At 44.9% G+C, this 24,242-nt stretch overlaps 1 protein-coding gene across 3 annotated transcripts in view; it reads right to left on the bottom strand.

Annotated features, from left to right (window-relative positions):
• Positions 1–24,242, bottom strand: part of SLC38A6 (solute carrier family 38 member 6) — a 54,286-nt gene that overhangs the window by 12,003 nt on the left and 18,041 nt on the right. For 2 of the 3 annotated variants that reach the window (XM_033173802.1, XM_033173723.1), the window contains exons 6-8: positions 17,441–17,519; positions 7,014–7,096; positions 6,444–6,502 (exon numbers count right to left, since the gene is read on the bottom strand). The exons of the other annotated variant lie outside the window; for it this stretch is intronic. In XM_033173802.1, coding sequence (XP_033029693.1) covers positions 6,444–6,502; positions 7,014–7,096; positions 17,441–17,519 — 221 coding nt within the window. The remainder of the gene's footprint in view (positions 1–6,443; positions 6,503–7,013; positions 7,097–17,440; positions 17,520–24,242) is intronic. 3 annotated transcript variants of the gene reach the window in all.

Raw genomic sequence — 24,242 nt, 5'->3', positions numbered from 1 at the left:
GATCGACCGGTTCGATATGCCTAGTCTAGTCCAACCCCTTGCAATGCAGGAATCTTTTGGGCCAACATGGGGCTCGAATCCATGACCTTGGGATTTCAAGAGTCTCATGCTCCACCACCGACTGAGCTATCCTTCTTAATTGAGAATAAGACCGATAAGAGCACAATGGGACTTTCACAGAAGCATACATGGGATCAATTAAAAAAAAAAAAAGGAATCTTTGAATGCGAACAGCAAACCTGCCTCCAGTGCCATATATTTAAGTCACTTTTGAAACAGAGAGGAGTCTGAAAAACAGACTGCCCTGGAAAAATGGCTTGTTGTTCTAAGTTTAAAAACTCAAAACGAAACAAAAACACAACCCACTGGGAGAGCTCAAGGAGATGAAACATGCTGGGCGTAAGTAGACCAAAATCCATATTACTGAATGGAGATTCAGTTAACAGGAGGCTGATGCTGAAGATTACCATCTCCTAGACCTCTACAACATATTTTGGAATTCTTGACAGACATTGCCCTTAGGGAGCTGCTTCGACAGCTTTGAAGTCTGATGTTATCACATGGTTCAGTTCCTTAATGGGTTGGTTGTCTTGCACTCTGGATGGCATTTTTTTTTTTTGATGGATGCCCTATACATGATTTTTATCTTCTTCTTCAAAAAAAAACAACAACCTAAGAACAAAATTGGTCCACGTTATCAAAGACCTGCATGCAAGTCAATGCAAGCTAAGGGCATTCCTTATGATGCTAAAATAACAACACTGAACTCTTAGCACAGAAGGCTTGGCAGCTCAGCTCCTATTAAGTGCAGGCATTATTTCATTCATTCATTTACTTTCATTTCTTCCACCACCCATCCACAGGGCAGGTAAAAGGTAAAGGGACCCCTGACCGTTAGGTCCAGTTGCAGACAACTCTGGGGTTGCAGCGCTCATCTTGCTTTATTGGCTGAGGGAGCCGGCGTACAGCTTCCGGATCATGTGGCCAGCATGATTAAGCCACTTCTGGCGAACCAGAGCAGCGCACGGAAATGCCGTTTACCTTCCCGCCGGAGCGGTACCTATTTATCTACTTCATAGCTGTCAACCTTTCCCCCTTTTTTCCAATGCTATAAAATGGGAATTTCCCGCAAAAAAGGGAAGGTTGACAGCTATGCTACTTGCACTTTGACATGCTTTCGAACTGCTAGGTTGGCAGGAGCAGGGACCGAGCAACGGGAGCGCACCCCGTCGTGGGGATTCGAACCGCCGACCTTCTGATTGGCAAGCCCACAGCGCCAGACTGTTAAACCACAGCGCCACCCGCATCCCTTACAGGGCAGGTAGGGGGCTTTTAAAAGAAAGGGGAGGGAGTAACAGAATAGAGCACCCAATTAAGTAATACACACACACACACACAAACAGTATACAGATTATTACCACACCACTCAGTTTTCATTATTTACACCTATTTGAAATCATTAGCCTTTGTTTTAAGTGTAAAAATGCCTTCTGAAATTAAAAAGTATGTTATCTACAGAGCCAGGGCACATGACACCTCATTACCATGTTGCTCCTTAATTCAAGCCATTAAAAGCCGGCCAATCTTCTCCCCTCCCCCAGCAAAAGAAGAAAGAAAACCATAGTAAGTCAAAACAGCAAGTCCAGACCACTCAGCAGGTGGTGATTAATCTCATCCTGGGCCTTAGGCTAGATACCCCAAAGGGAAGAGGAGGGGAGAGGCCATTTGTTAGGGGGTTGTTTACTTTTGGAGACTCCCATAATAATGGGGGCAACACAGCTGACCTCCGCATTCAAGAGCCTGCGCAGCTGCACAGCGACTTGAGAGATGATGCACAGGCAACCGGTCTTGCACAAAACTTGGTTTTATCACAAAGCTCGAACTTACACCGAGGACAAAGAAGAACAAAGAACTTACACCGAGGACAAAGAACAAAGAAGAACAAAGAACTTACACCGAGGACAAAGAAGAAAAGCGTGCCACGCACAAAAAGATTTGAGGGGAGAGGAACAAAGCCACTATTTCACAACTGCTGATGGACCCGCTTTCATCCAGACTGCCATGTGAAAACATGCGTGTGTTCTGCTCTTATGCCATTTATCCAATTCAATTAAACAGAATAATAATTATTATTATAATTATTATTATTTGTACCCCGCCCATCTGGCTGGATTTCCCCAGCCACTCTGGGCGGCTTCCAACAGAAATCAAATACAAAAATATCACACATTAAAAACTTCCCTAAAAAGGGCTGCCTTCGGGTATTTTCTGAATGTCAGGTAGTTGTTTATTTCCTTGACCTGTAATGGGCATATTCCTCTGCAGGTAGGGGAATTCTGAGCACCTAAGAGCTCCCATGTTTGCAATAAATCGCTGGACTTCTCTGAACTTTTAATATTACAGTGGTACCCCAGGTTACGTACTTAATTCGTTCCGGGTTACAGTACGTAACCCGAAAAGGACGTAACACGAACAATTCGTTCTGCACGTGCACAAACAGAAAAACCCCCAGAAAAAACAGCGAAAAATGCTCTGCACATGCACATATCGTGCGCGCGTCGCGTTGCACTTCCGGGTTAGCAGAGTTCGTAACCCGAAAAGTATGCAACCCGAAGCGTACATAACCCAAGGTACCACTGTATTATTAATAATCGTATTTGTATCTCACCCTTTCTCCAGGGAGTTTAAAGCAGGGGATTTACCCATTTTTAACACCTCAGGTTAGGATGATAAATAGCGACCAGCCTAGAGATTTGAATCCAAGTCTCCCAGGTCCAAGTTCAGTGCTCTTACTATGCTGCACTGCACAATGTCTTACAGGTGTTATTGTGTTTTCCTTTAACACCCTCCTCGTTTTCTCTTTTCCTACTGTGCCTGATAAGTGACTACCGTAGCTGAAGGCCGCCATAGTGAATCTATGGCACAGGTGGAACATGAACTGAGCCAGTCTTCCAGATCCAGATCTAAGGGTTGGCACTTGCCTTTTGTTCCCTTTGTGGCCTGGGCTGCTGCTTCTGTGTGGCTTCTTCCCACATTGCTTCAGCATTAGGGAAACAACCTAGAAATATGTGCAGCATACCACCTCCACACTCCAGTGCTGCTACTCAACCCTGGGAGCTAGTTGCTTTGCAGTGGAAGGAAAAAATGTTGTATGTCACCCCCATGTGTGTAATCCTTGTTGCAAGTTACTAGAACCTGTGGGAAGCAGCCATGCAGAAACTGCAATTATGTCAATAAAGTGGCATATGAAGTGCTTTAATTCTATATTCAGTTCTCCAAAATAATGAGCTTCTAGCATGGGGAATTCTGCTTTGCTCTATCATGCTCCAAGGCCTAGCTCTATGTTCCCTTTCAGTTGTTTTCCAGCATCAAATCCCTCACCTTTAAAATAAACACCATCATCTTGCATCTTAAGTTATGCTTTGGGTTTGCTTGTGCTAAGCTTATGCTAAGTGAGAGATTTTTACTTTCTTGGGCTCCATGATCACTGCAGATGGCGACAGCAGTCACGAAATTAAAAGACGCCTGCTTCTTGGGAGAAAAGCAATGACAAACCTAGACAGCATCTTAAAAAGCAGAGACATCACCTTGCCGACAAAGGTCCGTATAGTTAAAGCTATGGTTTCCCCAGTAGTGATGTATGCAAGTGAGAGAAGGCTGATTGCCGAAGAATGGATGCTTTTGAATTATGGTGCTGGAGGAGACTCTTGAGAGTCCCATGGACTGCAAAAAGATCAAACCTATCCATTCTGAAGGAAATCAGCCCTGAGTGCTCACTGGAAGGACAGATCCTGAGGCTCCAATACTTTGGCCACCTCAGGAGAAGAGAAGACTCCCTGGAAAAGACCCTGATGTTGGGAAAGATTGAGGGCACAAGGAGAAGGGGACGACAGAGGACGAGATGGCTGGACGGTGTTCTCGAGGCTACCAACTTGAGTCTGACCAAACTGCAGGAGGCAGTGAAAGACAGGTGTGCCTGATGTGCTCTGGTCCATGGGGTCATGAAGAGTCGGACACGACTGAACAACTGAACAACAACAATGCTAAGTTTATGGTAAGCCCTGCCCAGCTCAAAAGGCACAGTGGCCTCGCAGAATTCATTTATTTTAATTGTTTTTGAATACAGTATTTACAATAATTGCTTTTAACTGCCTTTATTGATAATCTCATTGCTTTATTCTTTTTGTAAACCACTTTGATGTTTCTTTGTTTTTACTATCGAGCGGTATATGAATTTGGACCCACCCCACAACAAAAGAAGAAATATTAAAGAAACAAGTGAATTTTTAAAATTTTTGGACCACATGTGTTCTAGCGCCCGTTATTTTAACGGGCTTAAACCACTAGTAATAAAATAAAATACTCCATGCCATTTGCGGGCAGTGAAACTGGGGGAGGGGGAATTTGCCAAATATTTGGTAGGGAAGTAAAATTCTCAAAGGTTTTTTTTCTTCAAAATGAGTCTTCTGAGAAATTTCAGCTCACTTAATGTTGAACGAAACTCTGTTGCTGGTTCATCTTGGCATCTTGAATAAATCGGTGCAATAAGAGAGGATGGGAAGGAGCAAACTAGATCCACAGTTGCACACAAAATTCATGAATGGCGAAATTCAGGAAACCATTTTGCTGAAACTCTCCAGGGGAGTCGGAATTCACAAAAGAAAATTCGCACACTGGTCAGGGGGGAAAAAATCTGAGGAATTTCTGCTCAGTTACAGCTAAGTTGGTAGACCATGAGACTCTTAACCAGAGGGTCATGGGTTCAAGCCCCACCTAGAGCAAAAAATTTTTTTGCATTGCAGGGGGTTGGACTAGATGACCCAAGGTGTCCCTTCCACCTTCACAATTATATATGACTATGGCTTCTCAAAATGGAAATCTTGCCTTAGTATGTTATGTTGGGTATTTTATATCGGTTTAGTAATATCTAACATTATATGGTTTTAAAATCGCACTGTGATTATTTAGTGTGGTCAATTGTAAACTACTTTTGTAGAATCAGAATTGTAGAGTTGGAAGGGACGCCAAGGGTCATCAAGTACAAGGCCCTGCAATCCAGGAATCTCAGCTTTGTAGAGCTTGTGATCAAAAAGGGACTAAATTATTTTATTTTATTATTATTATTTTAATGTTCTACCTCCACTGGTGGAGGCAGTTATTCCTCTGAATATCAGTTTCTGGGAACCACAGGTGGGGAAAGTGGTTTTGCACTCAGTTCCTGCCTTCAGACTTCCCATGTGCATCTGGTTGGACACTTGTGAGAATAGGATACTGGGACTAGATGAGCCTTTGGCCTGATCTAACAGGCTTTTCTCATGTTTCTAAATAAATACAATCATTTTGGAAATTCTCTAGAAACCATGGGGCAAGGGCTGGTGTACTGCCCATGAAACGCGAGCTGTATAAATTCTCCAGCTCCCTTCTGGAGAGTGCCATGACTTACTTACCTATCTCCTTGATGAAATCTGGCAGCAATTTAGACATAATGTACCTCTGGTGTGCAGTGCTGCCACAAAGGCATTAACATGCTCAGGATGTATGGGCCAGGGACCAGCAAGCTAACCTATGCGCTGCAACATGGATTAAGAACTTTTTGAAAATGTTACAGCACCTGCAAGACCCACCAGCGCAGATCGCGGTTTTGTGGGCACCATGCATGCCGTCTCGGAGATGGAATCATGCCTAAAATGATTGGGCCTGCTAAAAACACTTCCAAATACTCCCTCATTTGCAGAAACCACTAGCAAAATGAATCCAGACCGAATGTGTTCCAGTACTCTGCTTTTCATATATCATATAGGAATCAATGGCTGCAAATATCAGCACTGAAATGTCCTACTTGGCTCAGAGAGAGAGAGAGAGAGGGAGAGAGAAGGGGAGGAGGAGTATTGCTTTCAGATGGAAAGAATAAGGCTTTTTGCTATATTAATATATACATTAAATTGCTCAAAAGTGGTTTGCTGCGTCTTGTGCTTTTTTACTATTAAGCGAACATGTACATTCAATTTACTTGGAATATATGACATTTTCTTCTGCACGAGTTGCAGTAAATGGTGGTTGGAAGCAAGGACACACACACAAAAATCCATTCCACACGTGGAGAAGGGGAGGGGAAAAAGCTCAAGCCAGTATTTTTCATTGCCCCGTCAGCAAAACAAATACACTCTAACTGCATTTTACAGTCCAAACAATTAACGATGGCAAGTCTTTTCACATTCGTGACTTTTCAGCCAAACCAACTTACCCAAAAGCAAGAAAATACATACCACCACACTTAAAGGAGAGGAGAAGGAACACTTCGTTTTTTAGAGGCAAGCTTTTAAAGCACAGACATCCGTTTCAAAGGAACTCTGAGATCCATCAAAATAATAAGAAAAACTTAACGTAAGCTGCGATCTGGGTTGGGTTGGGGTTTTTTGGTGTTGTTTTTTTTTCAGACTTACCACAAGAGCAAAGTACACCATAAAGAAAAATGATAAACTACTTGTGTAGCCAAGAAAGCCTGTAAAATAACAGTAAAAATAAGAGGCAATTTATAAGGAAAGTGATCCTGGTGCAGGGCTAAAGGAGCTTCATGCTCTAGGTATGTTTTGCATTACGGGGCTCGGTATCTGGGGCTTAAGATTCAGAATAACAACATTCCAACTTGCCTGTCACAGATCATTTATGTAGTTTTGTAGGGCAGAATTAGAACTGGCTTACCACTAATGGCATGCTGTAAGTAAATGCAGCTCTTTAATGTTCTGTTGTAAAGGTTTTATTTTAGTAGAGCAGACACAGTACGACTGCAATCTAAGTAATAGGTTAACTAGGCAAAGCTGGAGGACAGACTATGTTGCAAATAAACCTGCCCTCCCCTCCCAATCTTTCCTCGAATCTTTAAAAAAAAAAAAAAAAACCAACCACCCATTAAGGCTTTCTTTTTAAACCCCTCAATTAAATTGCTACTAAACGAGAACACTACTGCTAATAGTAATTATGGCAGCAATAATACTCCCTTTAAAATTACTTACCAATTTTAGGAAGAAGTGCTAGAGGGAAGACAATGCAGACTGAGGTAAGAAGGAGCAGCAATCTTCCATCAAGGTACCAGGAACTATCGGAAAAGACAGCAGGGTTTCTGTTAATATTCTTATCACTCTGTCTCCCTGGTTTTCTCTTCGTTCTCTTTCTTTCTTATTTGCTGTTTCGTTTATTGTACGTTGAAAAGTCTTAATAAAATTAGGGGTTTTTTTTAAGGAAAAGATATCGAGGTTTCAATGTCCCCTAGGACAAACACTATTTAACTAAACACTGAGCCCTCACATGCAAATCATGGATAAATAAGCATCACAAAAACAAGAATCACCTTCTTTCAGTCTCCCTAGTAACTTCCGAAGAGTGGTTTTTTTAAAGGCTGTATTTGTTTAGAGTTTAAAAAAACGTGACCCTACTACAGTGGTACCTCAGGTTACAGTTACAGGTAGGTAGCCGTGTTGGTCTGCCATAGTCAAAACAAAATAAAATAAAAAATTCCTTCCAGTAGCACCTTAGAGACCAACTGAGTTTGTTTTTGGTATGATGCATGCACACTTCTTCAGATACACATTGTTCTTCAGGTATCTGAAGAAGTGTGCATGCACACGAAAGCTCATACCAAGAACAAACTTAGTTGGCCTCTAAGGTGCTACTGGAAGGAATTTTTTATTTTATTTTGTTTTGACCTCAGGTTACAAACGCTTCAGGTTACAGACTCCGCTAACCCAGAAATAACGCTTCAGGTTAAGAACTTTGCTTCAGGATAAGAACAGAAATCGTGCTCTGGCGGCGCAGCGGTAGGTCCCATTAGCTAAAGTGGTGCTTCAGGTTAAGAACAGTTTCAGGTTAAAAACGGACCTCCGGAACGAATTAAGTTCTTAACCCGAGGTACCACTGTACTCCCAGACGGTGAACAGGTTAGAAGGGCTGTTACCCTGTTACATAATTCTTAGCTTGCAACCCTACACACATTTACTTGGGAGTAAATCCCATGGAACTTAATGGGATTTACATCTAAGTAAACACAAGTAAGATAAATTACAGGTAGGTAGCCGTGTTGGTCTGCCATAGTCAAAATAAAATAAAAAAATAAAAAAATTCCTTCCAGTAGCAGCTTAGATATCAACTAAGTTTGTTCTTGGTATGAACTTTCATGTGTATCTGAAGAAGTGTGCATACACAAGACAGCTCATACCAAGAACAAACTTAGTTGGTCTCCAAGGTGCTTCTGGAAGGATTTTTATTATTATTTTGTTTTGTTTAATAATAAGTTATTAAAATCTAATGCCTAATTAATCAGGGAAATGAGCTTCAAGTAGTAAGTAAACATATAGTTTTACAGTGGTACTTCGGTCTACGAACAGCCCTGTTAACAAACTATTCGGTGTACGAACTCCGCAAAACCGGAAGTAGGTGTTCCGGTTAGCGAACTTTACCTTGGAAGCCGAACGTTGGAAGGGCACCGGCGGCGTGAGGCCTCAGTAGGGAAAGTGTGCCTCGGTTTAAGAACGGTTTCGGTTTACGAACTGACTTCCAGAATGGATTAAGTTCGTAAACCGAGGTACCACTGTATGGTATACTGCAAGCAGTCAAACCCAGGGCAGATGTGAGGACAATTGCGGCGGCGGCACCTCTAACCGATGTAGCTCTCAAGTCAGAGGACCTTGATGACAGGTATGGTCTGCCTTGCAGGGGGGGGGGATCCCAAAAGGAGCTATTTTGACTGAGAGCTACAGAGACACCAAGAATGTTCTGAACGCCACATTAAGAGCCCTCTCTGCTCAAACCCCTAATGCTGATTGATGAGTGTCTTATGCATTATCCCTTATGGTTGTTCCCTATAAACACCTTGGCCTTTGGTCTCTGGTTTTATTTAGCCCAGAACATGGTTAGCACCTCGTAAACAGGACGGGGCATCATGTTACCATTTTAAGAGTGCCAGTAACACTTATGGGCATGTCTGTACTGGTTGTTGAAATTAGGTGGGCAGTACTGACCCGAGACATATATTTACACACACCTGACCTGCCTGAGCAAGTAACGTATTTAACAGTATATACAAACAGCGCAATAGGCATCAGTGGCAAATTACAACTTGTGTAGCTGCTTCGGTTGTGGTTGCCCTACTTTCTCAATGACTCCCCCCCAACATGTGGACCTTGGCAGAGAGAGCCTATCAACACAACCCCTAAGGCCAGGAGTCTGTGCAGCTAGGTCCACATTTTCGCTCCTCTCAGCCAAGAGGAAACCACTGGTGAAAAGAGGAAGGGAGCAGGGTATTCTCCCATCGTTATCCAAGCCTACTGCCCCACTTGAGTTACACAGCTCCACCATCCCTACTCCCTGAGCTCAAGAACAGCTTGTGGCCTTGCCTGCTCCTTGCATCCCCTGGGTCTCTTTGTAATGCATAAAAGATTATGTTAAACCAACAGAGCCTACATTTCTTTGATCACACCATCTCCTGATCCTCATGTTCTGTAAACTGCCTTCTATGAAGAACAGAGACATAAAAGGAGGGGTGTGTGTGTGAGTATTGCTATAACAGGACCCAATTTCACCAGAATCCTGATAAATGATTTTTCATCTGCTACCCTGAAAACACGCCTACTCTTCCCAACACACTTTTAAGTGCAATCCTAACCCTATTTGCCGTCTCATAAAACTAGAACTCATGGACATTCAGTGAAACTGAATTTTGGAAGATATGGGGTAGACAAAAGGAAGTGCTTCAAGACACAGCGCATAGGGAGCCTATGGAACTCGCTCCTACGCAAGGCAGTGATGGCTACCAAGCTGCTGTACCTCCATCAGAGGTATCTTTCCCATAGGGCTTAGTGGCTCGTTGCGCCAGGGCGCTGGCCTCTCGGAGGTGCCCCAGCGAGTGGGGGAGCTGCGCGGCTTTGCCGGTGGCCTCCCCTTTCCCTGCATGCCGCCAGATGGTTGGCAGGGCGCAACGAGCCACTAAGCCCTATGGCTCCACCGCCACCGCCTCCTCTCCCTCGGTCACGGGAATCCCCTCAGCCGCCGCCCACCGAGCCGTCTGACGGAGTGGATGGAGCAACGGTGGCAGGAGTGGCTCCCAAGGGGCCTCCTCTGCGTCACCGGGGCCTGTTGCCCCACCACCACCACTCCCCGGGGCACAGGAGGCGGCATGGCAACCACCTCCTGCTCCTCGGGCCACTGGGCAGCAGCGAGAGCCCTGGCAGTGGGCTGTCAGTCAGGCGGTAGAGAAGGAGGCGGCACCCCAGAGCCATGCAAGCGAGCATGGGCTTCCAGCGGTCTGGCCAGCCGCGCTGTGGCCACCACATCGGCGGAGTCTTTTGTGGGCGGCGGCTCCCGGGGCTACAAAGTGGGACCCAAGTTCTAAATTCCAGGAAAGGGAGGTGGCGCCGGAGGGATCTTTGCACCACGGCACCAGATGTGCTTGAGACGGCCCTGACCTCCATGGTCAGAGGCAGTAATGCTCCTGAGTACTAGTTGCTGGAAACCCCCAGAGAGAGGGCTCTCGTGCTCAGGTCCTGCTTGCAGGTTTCCCACGGGCATCTGGAAGGCCACTGTGCGAACGGGATGCTGGACTAGGTGGGCCACTTGCTTGATCCAGCAGGCTCTTCTCATGTTCTCGTGGGTCTCGTGAGTTACCGGTAAGTGTGTTTAGGATTGCAGCCTTAAGAGTGACTGACAAGCAAGCCAGCTGGAGTAAAACCATCATTTTCCCACGGAATCTATGGAACAACAGTGGCTTTACACCAGCTGGATTGCCTGGCACAGATTAGCAATGAAATTTTATATTGATCTGGCTCTGTGGTTTCATTTCTTTGGTCTCAGGGCTGAGTATTTTAATTTAATTGTTGTGATTTTTTATTGTGTTTTACTGCATTTTTCTTTAATTATTTTTAAAATGCCAATAGAATACAGTGGTACCTCAGGGTACAGATGCTTCAGGTTACAGACTCCGCTAACCCAGAAATAGTACCTCGGGTTAAGAACTTTGCTTCAGGATGAGAACAGAAATCGCGCGGTGGGAGCCAGAGGCCCCATTAGCTAAAGTGGTACCTCAGGTTAAGAACAGACCTCCGAAACGAATTAAGTTCTTAACCAGAGCTACCACTGTATAAATAATGTAAACAAGTAGTGCATGCAGTCCCTTTGGCTCTATGTGACACACCCAAGGAAACAAAAAATGAATCCTGTGCACAAGGCTTGCAGTACCTCTGCACTCACCTGCCTGAAATGTTTGAAAGATGCACTTTACTGTTTCTAAGTGTATTTTTTCTATTTTAATTTTTTTAACGTAAAATAGTCATTAGCAGCCAAGCATATTTAAACCAAATTTATATTGATGAACTATAATTAAATATCATAACCTCTTAATATTATGAATCAACTACGGTAATCTGTCGTCCCATTGTATTTCAAAAAAACAACAACCCAATAACCATTACCCTAATATTGCAATTCCTTGCACATTTTGAAGCCTCTCCTTAGATTCAGCGTTGGATTGTATATTTTCCATTTCTAAGCATTTCCTCTACTTTAAAAATCCATTGCAAAGAGGTGCACGTGAAAGTTCTACTCCATCATAGATTAACTTAACGAAATTTAAGGCTCCTGGGAACTAGAATCTCTTTTTAAAATGTTATTTAGGCAATTGGGAATTCTGCCCTATCAGCACTTAGTCTTTGGCTGATGTTGACAAAAGCAGGAAAGATGCTTCTTGCTTATACAGCAATTTAAAAATATTTGCTATGGAAAGAACAATATTATTGGGAAAGGTAGCAGCTCTCAAGGTTGGGTCTATGTTCTCAAGCTTGCTTCCAAAATGGCTGTAAATGAAGCAGATTCTCTCTTAAAAGTTCACTACAGGGTAATAATTTGGCTCCTTCAATTTTCAAAGTTGTTTTGGTTTGGCTCTTTTGGGGGTGGGGGAGTAACTATTTTTACAAGGGCTTGAACACTGTTTCTGGCCAAGTGTTTTCCTTGGCAGTTGTGACCATCAGCTGCAGATGACTCCCAAATAAAGAGTTTATTATAGAACTACACAAGTTTTTGGCATAGCCAGTTGTCCTCTGCAAATCTGGCACATGCTACCAGGAGCCTTGGGAATGGGTGAATGTTGAGAGTTTGGAAACTGTGGCTCTTGTTCCATATAGGTGAAAGCAGCCTGAGCAGTGTTATGTGTGGATCGTGTTTGTAATTGTAGTACGAAGTTGCCCAGAGCATCTCAGTGCCAACCTGGCTGGAGTGGGAAGCTAACAAAGCAGATGCGGACCTAAGAGGTGTGTGTCTAAGGTCCCATGAAAAGCAGAGCATAAATTCTCAAACTGTGTGCTGTGAGAAATAGATTTAACTCCTGTGAGCTCAAAGCATCATCAACAAAGAAGACTGCCTGCTGTGTCTCTCGTTCTGATTCTGAAACAGACTACATTAGAAACTATGTCTGGTTTCAATTCAGCCTCCAGTAGAAGATGGATTCTGTCCCGTCTCTGCACTGAATAGATCCAATCGCTACTAACGCAGGTGCAACAGAATCGCCTGTCCTCAGAGCAGGCATGCCCAGAACTGAATGTAATTGAAACACAAGGGAAGGGTTCCGATGAGGGCATGCTCTAAAAAAAACACAAAGCTGGCTGTAGGAGTGAAGTTTTACTTCTGAAAAAGTGCCGTGTCAAATATCAGGTTTCCTTAGCTTAAAATATATTTTTTATCCATCTCTGTATATCCATGTGCAGAAGTAGACTTGCAATGTTTAACAAAGCCCCTAAAAACAGCAATGAAAATCATTATCTGTAAGACAAAACAAACGGAATAAAAATGTGAAGTGAGGAAGCCCGACGGGATCATGTCTCACCAGTCCTGAAAGCGCTGCACTGGATTGCCAGTGAGATGGACCCTGCTCAAGGTGTTAGTGCTGGCTTGTAAAACCCTAAATAGCCAGGAACCGACTACCTAAAAGACCACCAACACCTTGGACCCTGTGGTCGGCAGATAAGGCCTTGTTGGTGCCAAGGGGTTGGACCAGTGACAGGGCCTTCTCAGTGATGGTTCCCCGTTTGCGGAATGCCCTCCCTGGCAAGATGGAACAAACTTAGTTGGCCTCTAAGGTGCTACTGGAAGGAATTTATTCATTTTTTATTCCCCCCCCCCTCATTACTGGCATTCAGAAGGTTTACCCGGGCATTTGATGGCTGAGAGATACTGTTCCTAGCGATCCTGAAATCATTGGCTGAGAGAAAGTGTTTAAAGGGGAAGCGGGGGGGGGGGGACATTTTTAGAATGTTTTAATGTTCTAAAGAGTGTAGCCGCTGGGCAAATATTGAGGAATGGTCTTCCAAAACTGGGGCACCACCATGAAAAGCCCATCACCCACTCATATAACCCACCCGAGTCTCCAGCACCACACAACTCTCTTTCCTTCCAGTACAGCATCTGCAAACAAATCCTACAGAGAAGGGTAGCTCGGCTTTTTCAGACACAATGACTTATCTCAAACAACAGCCTTAACATGGGACCAACTCCTGCACCTCTAGCAGTTGTGAAGAAGAGCTCGCCAGAGAGAGATGGGAAAAGGCTAGCCCTGCCAAAACTCTATGCCTGTGTTTCCCAATCTATGGGTCATGACCCAAAAGTGGGTTTGCAGGCTTTATAAGGAAACACAAAATAATTGATGCTTGGAATCCGCAACTGGTATATGATGCAACTCTTTGTTTCACTGGCATATTGTAACGCTGTGTGTCGACACATGCAACCAAATGCCAGCAAGACTCGAGTCTTACATTTTAACACTCAGGAATTCATGTGACAATTAATCTATGGGTCGCCATCCCAAGGTGATTTTGGACTTGCGGGTTACCAGTGTGGTGTAGTGGTTAAGAGTGGTAGACTCGTAATCTGGGGAACCGGGTTCGTGTCTCCACTCCTCCACATGCAGCTGCTGGATGACCTTGGGCTAGTCACACTTCTTTGAAGTCTCTCAGCCCCACTCACCTCATAGAGTGTTTGTTGTGGGGGAGGAAGGGAAAGGAGAATGTTAGCCGCTTTGAGACTCCTTCGGGTAGTGAAAAGAGGGATATCAAATCCAAACTCTTCTTCTTCTTCTTCTTCTACCATACAGACAAGGTTTGGAACCGTTCTTTTACACAACTATTAAAGGTTCAGGAGGCCTCCCTCTCTCCATACTTGCCCTTTGTTCTAGAACAGGCTTCCTCAAACTCAGCCCTCCAGATATTTTTGGCCTACAACTCCCATGATCCCTAGCTAGCAGGAACAATGGTCAGGGATGATGAGAATTGTAGTCTCAAAACATCTGGAGGGCCAAGTTTGAGGAAGCCTGTTTTAGAATTAACACCCTAAACAACAAACTATGCTGGATGTGTCTGCTATAACCTACCTTAGGTTGGGGCACAACCGACTTGTCGGTCCCAACCAACGAGCTGAAACCCAGCGCTAGCGAAGATTATCAGGGGGGGAAATATCCCAATTGTTTTTACAGCACAGATCACCCAGTGCTAGTGGATTGCGCCATTTTATTTCCAAACTCGACTAGAAACTAGGGGGAGAGAATAATTAAAATGAAACAAACACTTAAGATCTAAAAACTGACCCCCTGCTGCCTCCACCCATAATCAAAAACACCTTCTTTTTCGCTTTTGGAAAAAAAGTCTACTAAAAATGTTGTGCATTAACCTACAGTTCAAGGAGTATGTTTCGTGCTAAGAGTTCGAATTCATTGAAACCGGGAGATTGAAAAGACAGGCAAAAGACACCCTGAAGTTATTGTAGGAGCAGGGGCAACTCCAGTCTGTTCAAAACAAGAACAAGCTATTCAAATGTTGGAACATTTTTCTCAGCAAGCTAAACCACAATTTTTTTAAAAAAAAAAAAGAAGAAGAAGAAGTTTTGAGTCAGATCTAAAGATGAAGTGAATGCAGCTGCACAGCCAAATTGGAGGAATTATAAAACAAATATGAAAACTGGCACGTTTCCCAAAGACAAGTCCAATAACTACTCAGCGAAAACAAAAATATTTAAAATTTCACTAACTGCCAGGTTTTGCTTTGTGGTTAGAAAAAATATGTTAACATGGTAACATGACAGCGGCAGTTTAAACGTTTCAGGGCTCAGGCAGAGGCCTGATTCTCATGCTGTAAGTTTGGTGTGATTTCTTTGGCACAAAGTGGCTTTTACAAGTGACAGAAACCCATAGGAAACTAGCCTGTCTTAGTAAGGTAAAACTGGATCCTACTGTGTGAAAAAATATATTCTGAAGTATTTTCTTGTGCAAAAATTAGGCAGTTAAGGCACCTTGTGAAAACACCACACGTGTACAGTGGTACCCCGCAAGACGAATGCCTCGCACAACGAAAAACTCGCAAGACGAAAGGGTTTTGCGATTTTTTGGTTGACCCGCAAGACGAATTTCTCTATGGTCGTGCTTCGCAAGACGAAGCATTCGTCTTGCGCGGTACCACTGTAAGAAGAACCCTCCCGCTTGCGCTGGCCCTCCCTGCTTGCCGCTGACTAACGATCGCCCTCCCCGCACTCCCCGATCGCACACCCGACACCCAGCTTCCTCCTGCTCGCCTTCCCCGCGCTCCCCATCGCCCTCCCCATGCCTGGCTTCCTCCCATTCGCCCCCCCCCCCCGCGCTCCCCGATCGCATTCCCGACACCCGGCTTCCTCCCGTTCGCCCTCCCCGCGCTCCCCGATCGCATTCCCGACACCCGGCTTCCTCCTGCTTGCCTTCCCCGCCATCCCCATCGCCCTCCCCACGCCTGGATCCTCGCGTTCGCGCTCCCCCATCGCACACCCGACACCCGGCTTCCTCCTGCTTGCCTTCCCCGCGCTCCCCATCGCCCTCCCCACGCCTGGATCCTCGCGTTCGCGCTCCCCCATCACACACCCGACACCCGGCTTCCTCCTGCTTGCCTTCCGCGCGCTCCCCATCGCCCTCCCCACGCCTGGATCCTCGCGTTCGCGCTCCCCCATCGCACACCCGACACCCGGCTTCCTCCTGCTTGCCTTCCCCGCGCTCCCCATCGCCCTCCCCACGCCTGGATCCTCGCGTTCGCGCTCCCCCATCGCACACCTGACACCCGGCTTCCTCCCGCTCGCCCTCCCCGCTTTCCCCGATCGCACACCCGACACCCGGCTTCCTCCCGCCACCGCCGCTCACTACAGTACTCTACTGTAAGTAACCGCTCTCCCAGCTCGCTTTCCCGACACCCGTCCCCGACTGGTTTTTTCACATAGGAACGCATTAATTAAGTTTCAATGCATTCCTATGGGAAACCGTGCTTCGCAAGACGAAATTTCCGCAAGACGAAAACACTTGCGGAACGAATTAATTTCGTCTTGCGAGGCACCACTGTAAAAGTAAATAATGATTTGCAACTTGGGAACGACACCGCAAGACCAAGGAATCTGTTTGGTTGCTTTTGAGAGGAGTTCCAAAATTCATCTAAAGTGCAACTGAACAGTCATGGCTTCCGCTAAAGGAGACCTCTATTTCCCTCTAAGAGGTACAATCAATCCCTCTTCACAAGGAACTATGGGAATTGTAGTTCTGTGAGGGGAAGAACTAACAACTCTCAGCTCCTTTAACAAACTACAGCTCCCAGAATTCTTTGGTGGAAGCCGTGACTGTTTAAAGTCGTAGCATAGAACTTCACATGTGTGGTGCTAATGTGGCCTAAGGCAGAGTTGCCTCAGACCTCTAGTTAGAAAACCCAATTTTCCAGACTGGGGGGGGGGGCGTTGAAAGGGGGAGGTTAAATCAATGGAATACTGACAAATCAAGAAGGCAGAGCTGGGCAGTGGGAGACTTTGCTTCAGTATCGCTGCTGTTAAAACCCAGTTCAGCTACAATTTACATAACCAGCAAAATCAATTTGCTAAAGCTTTGCATGAAGTGCACCACTTCAGAAAAAGCAAGAATATTTGAATGATCCACAATCATTCGGAAACTTTCTAAACACGGGAAGGTAGCGCTTCAGCATGGCTGTTTCCTCAATATTCCAACTTTCTATGTGCAGAGACATGTGTGTGTGTGTGTGTGTGTACGAAAACCTTCTATTTGCAGCCTGAAAATCTACAGTCCAAGAAATGTGTAGCCACTTGGTTCTGCTGACTGTGTAAGCTTGTCTGAAAATGTATTCCGCATTTGGCACAAAGAAGAAACAACTATTTTTGTGTGAGCTGCAGATGTAAATATGCTGACAGCAAGTTATGATTTTCAGGCTCCTATTAATCACTATGGGCGCAATCAGTAATGAATTACACTTTTGAACAGTAGCACACATCTGGATTGCACAGGTGCAGGAATCTCTCTCTCTCTCTTTCACCTGGAGAACAGTATCGCGGTCCCTGTGATTGAGAAGAAATGCCTTTCCTTGCCCACGCAGGATGATTTTTTCTTTCTCCTTACCCGCTGTGGTCTCCGCTAAGGAATCCTTCAATGGCCCCAGGAAGTTCGGACTTAACGATGAGAAGATAGGTTGACATGGCTGAGAATTAAGAAAACAGGCATTGGTTGAGTTAGAACCTCGACTTCTCTAGGCAAAGTGCAATTGGCATTGCTAGGACAGAACAGTTAGGAGACCAAGAGGCCGTGTCTCACTAAAAGGCACAGCACAGCACATAAAAACTCCATTTGTCCCTTTCTTATATTCCGGTGAAAAAGTCATACAAATGTTATTTCATAAGTACTGCAGAGGGTTCATTAGCATTGGAGGGACCTTACACAAAGGGCAGGGGGGACTGGGGAGATTTCATTCCACGTTATCCCAGTGTGCAACTTGGAGAGTCAGGGATACCTGAAAGAAAGAGAGAGCAGGCTAACCTCTTCCTTTTCCTTCATCCGCCATTGCTTTTTATTTCCCAGATTTGCCTAGATCTTCTCCAGTTCCCACTTCAGTTTCTGACGGGAGTCTCCATGGCAGCTCTGGCTAAGCAGGTATCCAAAGAGGTATCCTTACTTTATCCCATGTAAGTGCCATGGTGCTCTGTACTCTTATGGAAGTGGGTGGGGTGGGAACTGGTGATGAGACACTGCTGAGGCAGAGGCAAAAGCAGACCCCTGCGTTGGGTGAAGCAGTCTCTACCACTGGGTTCGGTGGCGAGGATCAGGATGCTGCAGCAGAGGTCTTCTCTCTGCCCTACCTGTCCTCATGATGATAAATTCACTAGCGACCAGATTGCTCACCGGAGCAAGACGTTTGAGCGTATTACACCAATCCTGGTTTGACTGCAATGGCTACCAGTTAGTTTCCGGGCCCAACTCAAAGTGCTGGTTTTGACCTACAAAGCCTTAAACAGCTCAGGACCACAATACCATATGAACCTACCCAGACCCTGAGATCATCTTCTGAGGCCCTTCTTTGTGTGAGGTCCGGAGGGTGGCAACGTAAGAACAGGGCCTTCTCTGCAGTGGCTCCCCATGTGCGGAATGCTCTCCCCAGGGAAGTTCACCTGGCGCCTTCATTAAGTGTTGGTGCTGACCTTTAAAGCCCTAAACAGCCTCAGTCCTGTATACCTGAAGGAGCGTCTCCACCCCCATCATTCAGCCCAGACACTGAGATCCAGCGCCGAGGGCCTTCTGGCGGTTCCCTCATTGCAAGAAGTGAGGTTACAAGGAACCAGGCAGAGGGACTTCTCGGTAGTGGCACCCGCCCTGTGGAACGCCCTCCCATCAGATGTCAAGGTAATAAGCAGCTATTCTGTTTTCAAAAGATATCTGAAGGCAACCCTTTAGGGAAGTTTTTAATATTTAATACTATATTGTTTATAACACTCGATTGGGAGCCACCCAGAGTGGCTGAGGAAACTCAGCCAGATGAGATGGACGGGGTATAAATAAATTATTATTATTATTATTATTATTATTATTATTATTATTATTATTATTATTATTATACACCTTTGGGCACCAGGCAAAAATATTCCTTTTTAACCAGGCCTTTGGGTGATCTGAGTGAAATCCTATAACCTGTTAAAATGTGGCTCTTTGGGGGGATGTTATTGGGTTGTTGTTTTTATTTTGATTATATATACTGTGGTTTTTATGTTGATCTTTTCTGTGAACTGCTCTGAGACCTCCAGGTATAGGGGGATTAATTGCACACATCAAAACGATTTGATTTGTATCCCGCATCATTTATTATTGAATTCTGTTCTGCACCTTGCTCTGAAAAACACACACACCTACATTCTTTTAAATAACCAGAACGTTATTCCCAACTCATTCACTGAAGTGCATTTCCCCCCACACAAAAAATAAAAATAAAAAAATGCAACACATTTCTGTACGTTTGTTATTCGTATCAATCACAAAAAAGGAGTGGAAAGTTAACTGCAGAATGCTGCAGCCCTGAAACAGTTAAGATTACAATTTTTCAAGTGGAGGAATGTGGCCTCCATAAAGAAAAGTGAATTGCATTAATCCAGAGTGGCATGTACCTACAGCAAGGTTAAATTAAAAACAGTTGTGAGGTCACTAAATAAGGAAACATTCACTTCTTTGTATTGAGATACTCAGGTTTTTCCAATCGGCGCTGGCCTTCCCTGTTGACTAAGGCATGGGGAGACATTTTATTTGGTGTCTCCAATTTTATTCCTTTTTTAAAAGGAAATTTGATGGAGTGTTATAAGGTCATGTAATTTGAAAACCACCAGCATGACTGCAGGACAGTAATAACGACGCTGTACTTTCTGATGGTAACCAATAGGTGCCAATGAATATAAAGGAGATTTTTTTTCCCTTTAAAAAAAAAAAAACCCTTGCAAAGAAACTGAAACTTCATCAGTATCAAAACTTAAAAATTTCCTCATGCCCGTTTTGCACATCTGGAATAGAGAGATCAGGCATTTATCTCTTTCACAATTGTTTTTTGAAAGTCACATTGGTTAAATCACAAAAAACCCAACCTTCAACTAATTTCCAGCTCAGATTTCTTGCTAATATACAATGTGTCACTCTTTCTCATGCACTTATTTTAGCCTCTGGCTAACCATTTGATCATTATTTTTTTATCCTTTGTTGTTTGATTGACTCTTTTTGTTTCCTAAATGGCAGAGCTACTCCTTTGAATGCTACACTCCAGAGAGAGACCCAATCGCCTGTGCTACATTCGGGTGCTTTTATACAAAAACTAAAATGAAATAAGCACCCTCTCTTCCCCTCATATGCTGTTCCTTTTCTCCCTCTAGGCAATAAGAAAAGTGGACTCCCAAGTTCAGTGAATCTGTTTCTACCCTGAAGCTTCCGTAAGATAGAAATCTCTCTTTTGGCAGCTCATGAGAAAACAGTACAATTCAGACGTGAGTTTAAAAGGTTAAGCTATGGGGTTGGGTTTCCCCCCTCTATATGTTTAGCACTGAAAAAGGCGTTCACATAAAAGCCATCACCAAATAATAGTAATAGCTGTTGGAAGAATAAAAAATCAGCCACTGTGCAGCCACCTGAAGCACTAAATCAGGGGTCCCCAAACTAAGGCCCGGGGGCCAGATGTGGCCCAATCGCCTTCTAAATCCGGCCCGCGGACGGCCCGGGAATCAGCGTGTTTTGACATGAGTAAAATGTGTGCTTTTATTTAAAATGCATCTCTGGGTTATTTGTGGGGCATAGGAATTCATTCATATTTATTTTTCAAAATATAGTCCGGCCCCCCACAAGGTCTGAGGGAAAGTGGACCGGCCCCCTGCTGAAAAAGTTTGCTGGCCCCTGCACTAAATTAAAGGGGAAGTACAAGGTCTGCACGTACTTGAATTGTTTTGCAGGCGCGAATTGCGATGCACACAGTTGGAGAGTTAGCTACAGTGGCAGTGCTTTAAAAAGCAGCACATTACATCTATTGTTAGACCTGCATTACTAGTTGTCAGCTGAACTGTGGTCAGAGAACTTCCTTGTATGCCTTTCCGCAGCCACATAACTCAATTATCAATGATGGAGTACTAACGGCAGAAATTAGCTCCTGCTTAGAGATGCTTAAAACTGATTTACAGCCCTTCCTTTCCGCATGGGCTCTTAAGACAGGAATTTTACACAAAATATGCCAGCATCTGGGCACTGCTGGGGCATTTGGTTGCTGCTGAAGACAGAGCGCTGGGCAGAGTAGCCTCTTGGTCTGGTCTGCAGACAGTCCTCGTGTATCTCTCCTCTGAGCTTCACGGGTGAAACTGCCCTGCTCCCTGCAGATCCCAGACATTTCTTGGTGGATCTGCAAACAAAAAGTGCCCCATATTTCCCTATCAGATGCCAGACTCACATGACTACTTTCCCACGTTGCCGGGCTGTTAGGGGAATTAGTTTCTGGTCTGCATCCTTGTGGTGCAAGCTGGGAAAGTGAGTTAATGCTTGCAAGGGGGACTTGGGAAATTTCAAGCAGCCTTCACATGCGGCCCACATACATCCAGTAGCCCAGTCTTGGTGGAAGTAAAGGCCCTAAAGCCACAGAGACCCCAACCCCCTGTTCCTTTCTTCCTCCCCAGAGTCTGCAATTGGTGCATTCAAATGCTAGGCCCGTTGCGCTTCACTCCTAGCAATTTTGAATAAAGTCACCATTCCTCAAGTGAGCAGGAGTCAACCAATCACTATGCCCAACATGGTATCCATTAGACCAGGCATGTCCAACAGGTAGATTGTGATCTACCGGTAGATCACTGGACGTCTGCGGTAGATCACTGGTAGATCATTGGCTCCCCCCAAAGAAGCTGAACAACTGTGGCTCCCCTAAAAAAAAAGCTCAACATTTTACCTCCTCCCTGAAACAACTCAACAACTTTGACCTGAACCCCCCAAAAGGGGGTAGATCACTGCCAGTTTTTAAATCTGTGAGTAGATCGCAGTCTCTTGAGAGTTGGCCAACCCTGCATTAGACTTGTCTAACTTCTTGTTCCCCAATGTGGTCCAAGGCCAGAATGCCTGCCTCCCCGTTTGCTATTTAGAATACTTAAATACTAAAACTAAATACTAAAATGTTTGCTGTTCATGGGGTTGGGCTTCCTGCACAACTCCCATGAAATAACACACATTATCCCAGCGGAGATGCAGACAGTCCTCCGGTGACTCACTCATGTGGTGATCAGCTTATCATAGGCAAATTGTTTCTGCACTTTTGAAATTGGAGATACTTGACCGGAACACAAAGCCACTAAGTGCAACCTTCACCCTCTCCAGTCATTCCAAAGTGTTGCAGTTTTAGACGCCTTGTCCAATTCCCAGAAGCACCGAGGCACTCTTTGGACCCATCAGTGCACAACTGCAACCGCCCAGAAAGACTAACAGAGACAGCTGTGGGTGCACAGTGCTGCCTTTTCCACCCCAAACTCTGTATTACACACGGCTGGACCCTGCCATGTATATGAAATCTTAGCTGAGAAAAAGACTGGGAGCAACCCAGAAAAACGATCACATGACATTGGCCGGAAAGGAGGGGGAAAGGTCTGTGAGGTTGTACTACCGCAATAAGTAACCACACAAATGATATTCATTTGCCTTTACTGGAGAGGCTCTTAGTGGGAGCTAGTTCATGGGTCACATTGTGCAGCCACTGCCAGACTGTGTAGAAAGGCACTAAGCCAGACATAGGCAAACTCGGCCCTCCAGATGTTTTGGGACTACAACTCCCATCATCCCTAGCTAACAGGACCAGAGGTCAGGGATGATGGGAGTCGTAGTCCCAAAACATCTGGAGGGCCGAGTTTGCCTATGCCTGCACTAAGCTATGGCTGCTTGCTACTTGCCGTAACAATGCCAAATTAGAACTGAAATGGAAGAAAACGCAACTGGAAATTTTAAAAAACTTTGGGTCGCGTCCACCTAACTCATTTTGTCAGCACAAGGATTCACACTTGCGCAACAGAAACTCCTCCTAATGTGCGTACCCTGCACACACCCCAAATATGCTCTGGAGGTTTGGGGGAACCCCCAGAATAGATTCAGGGTGCACACAGAGTTCCATTGCACCAGCATGAATCCTTGCACTGACAGAATGAATTACTCTGGAAAAAAGCTTGTTTCCTAGAAGGAATGACCACTGGGAGGGGCGCAGAGAAGAAACCCCATGGTGTATCTGCAGCACCACAACCCAACACCTTCATCTGCCCCATCTGCAACAAAACATGTCTCTTCCGTATCGGTCTCTACAGCCACAGCATGCGCTGCAACCTTCCATCCGTTTGACTTCGCCCCCAAAGGTGTACTCTTCCATAGTCTCTTGAGACAGAAGATGCCAACAACACAACAAATTACCAAAATGAGTGTTAAGGGGACCATGTGGCAGCTTCTTGCTGCTGTTGCTCTGCTAAACTGCAGGACAAATAAAAAGTGAACGAGTTTTTTATTTTTATTTTTAAAAAGCGTGGATGCGACAAAGCATGTGCATCACAGGGAGTCAGAATTCCGCACAGTTCCCTGTTGAATGTATCCTTAGTCCAGTGACTGGAATGAATTTCAGTCCAAAACATGGATGGAGAAGGCTGCTTTAGTCAGGGTTTGCCCTGAGTAATGTATGAAACAGTTTAGTTAGGATTTGCCCTGAGAGATATCTGAAACGATTCTAAAGGCATGCATCTGAAGAAGAAACGAAGAGCAGAGAAATTCAACTTAGACACCGCTTCCCGCTTCCTGAACAAATCCCAAAATCATTAACAAGGATTTACAATAAATAAAGTACTGAAGAAAGAAAGAAATATCTCAGAAGTCACAGAAAGTGCACCACTCCACACAAACACACACACACAAGGTGGGTTTTGTTTTTTGAGATTTGCAACCAGAGGCTCCAACTTTTCCTAACCACTCCGTCCACAGACAAGAAACCAGAGCCAAACCGTCGGTTCGGTGACAAAAGGAGGATGTGTGTTTGCGAGCTTAGGGAGTTGTCAGAGAGTTCATGGGATCAGCCTTCCCTTGCTGAAGGGCTGGCAAGACACCCTTAGAAATATCCGGTGGTTGGAAAGAATGAACCTCATCCCCTCTGGCTAGATGTTCTTACCCAACCAGTTCAGTTCATGACACTGTTATTAAGAAGGACACATGTCTTCCTTGTGGGACTTTATGGAACAGGCTAACAGAGAGTTTTATAAAAATGCATATGGGCTGAGGGTGCATTTGGCGACTTCTGAAATCTATTTTCCATGCTGATCATCACTTACTCAGCATTTTTAATTTTCAAAGTGCCTTGCCCTCGCTGTGGTTACCCTCATAACAAGGCTGTGAAGTAGGGGGGGAA

This window comes from Lacerta agilis, chromosome 1, assembly GCF_009819535.1.
Source record: "Lacerta agilis isolate rLacAgi1 chromosome 1, rLacAgi1.pri, whole genome shotgun sequence".
Lineage (NCBI taxonomy): Eukaryota > Metazoa > Chordata > Lepidosauria > Squamata > Lacertidae > Lacerta > Lacerta agilis.
This window is presented reverse-complemented; position numbering and strand designations above follow the sequence as displayed.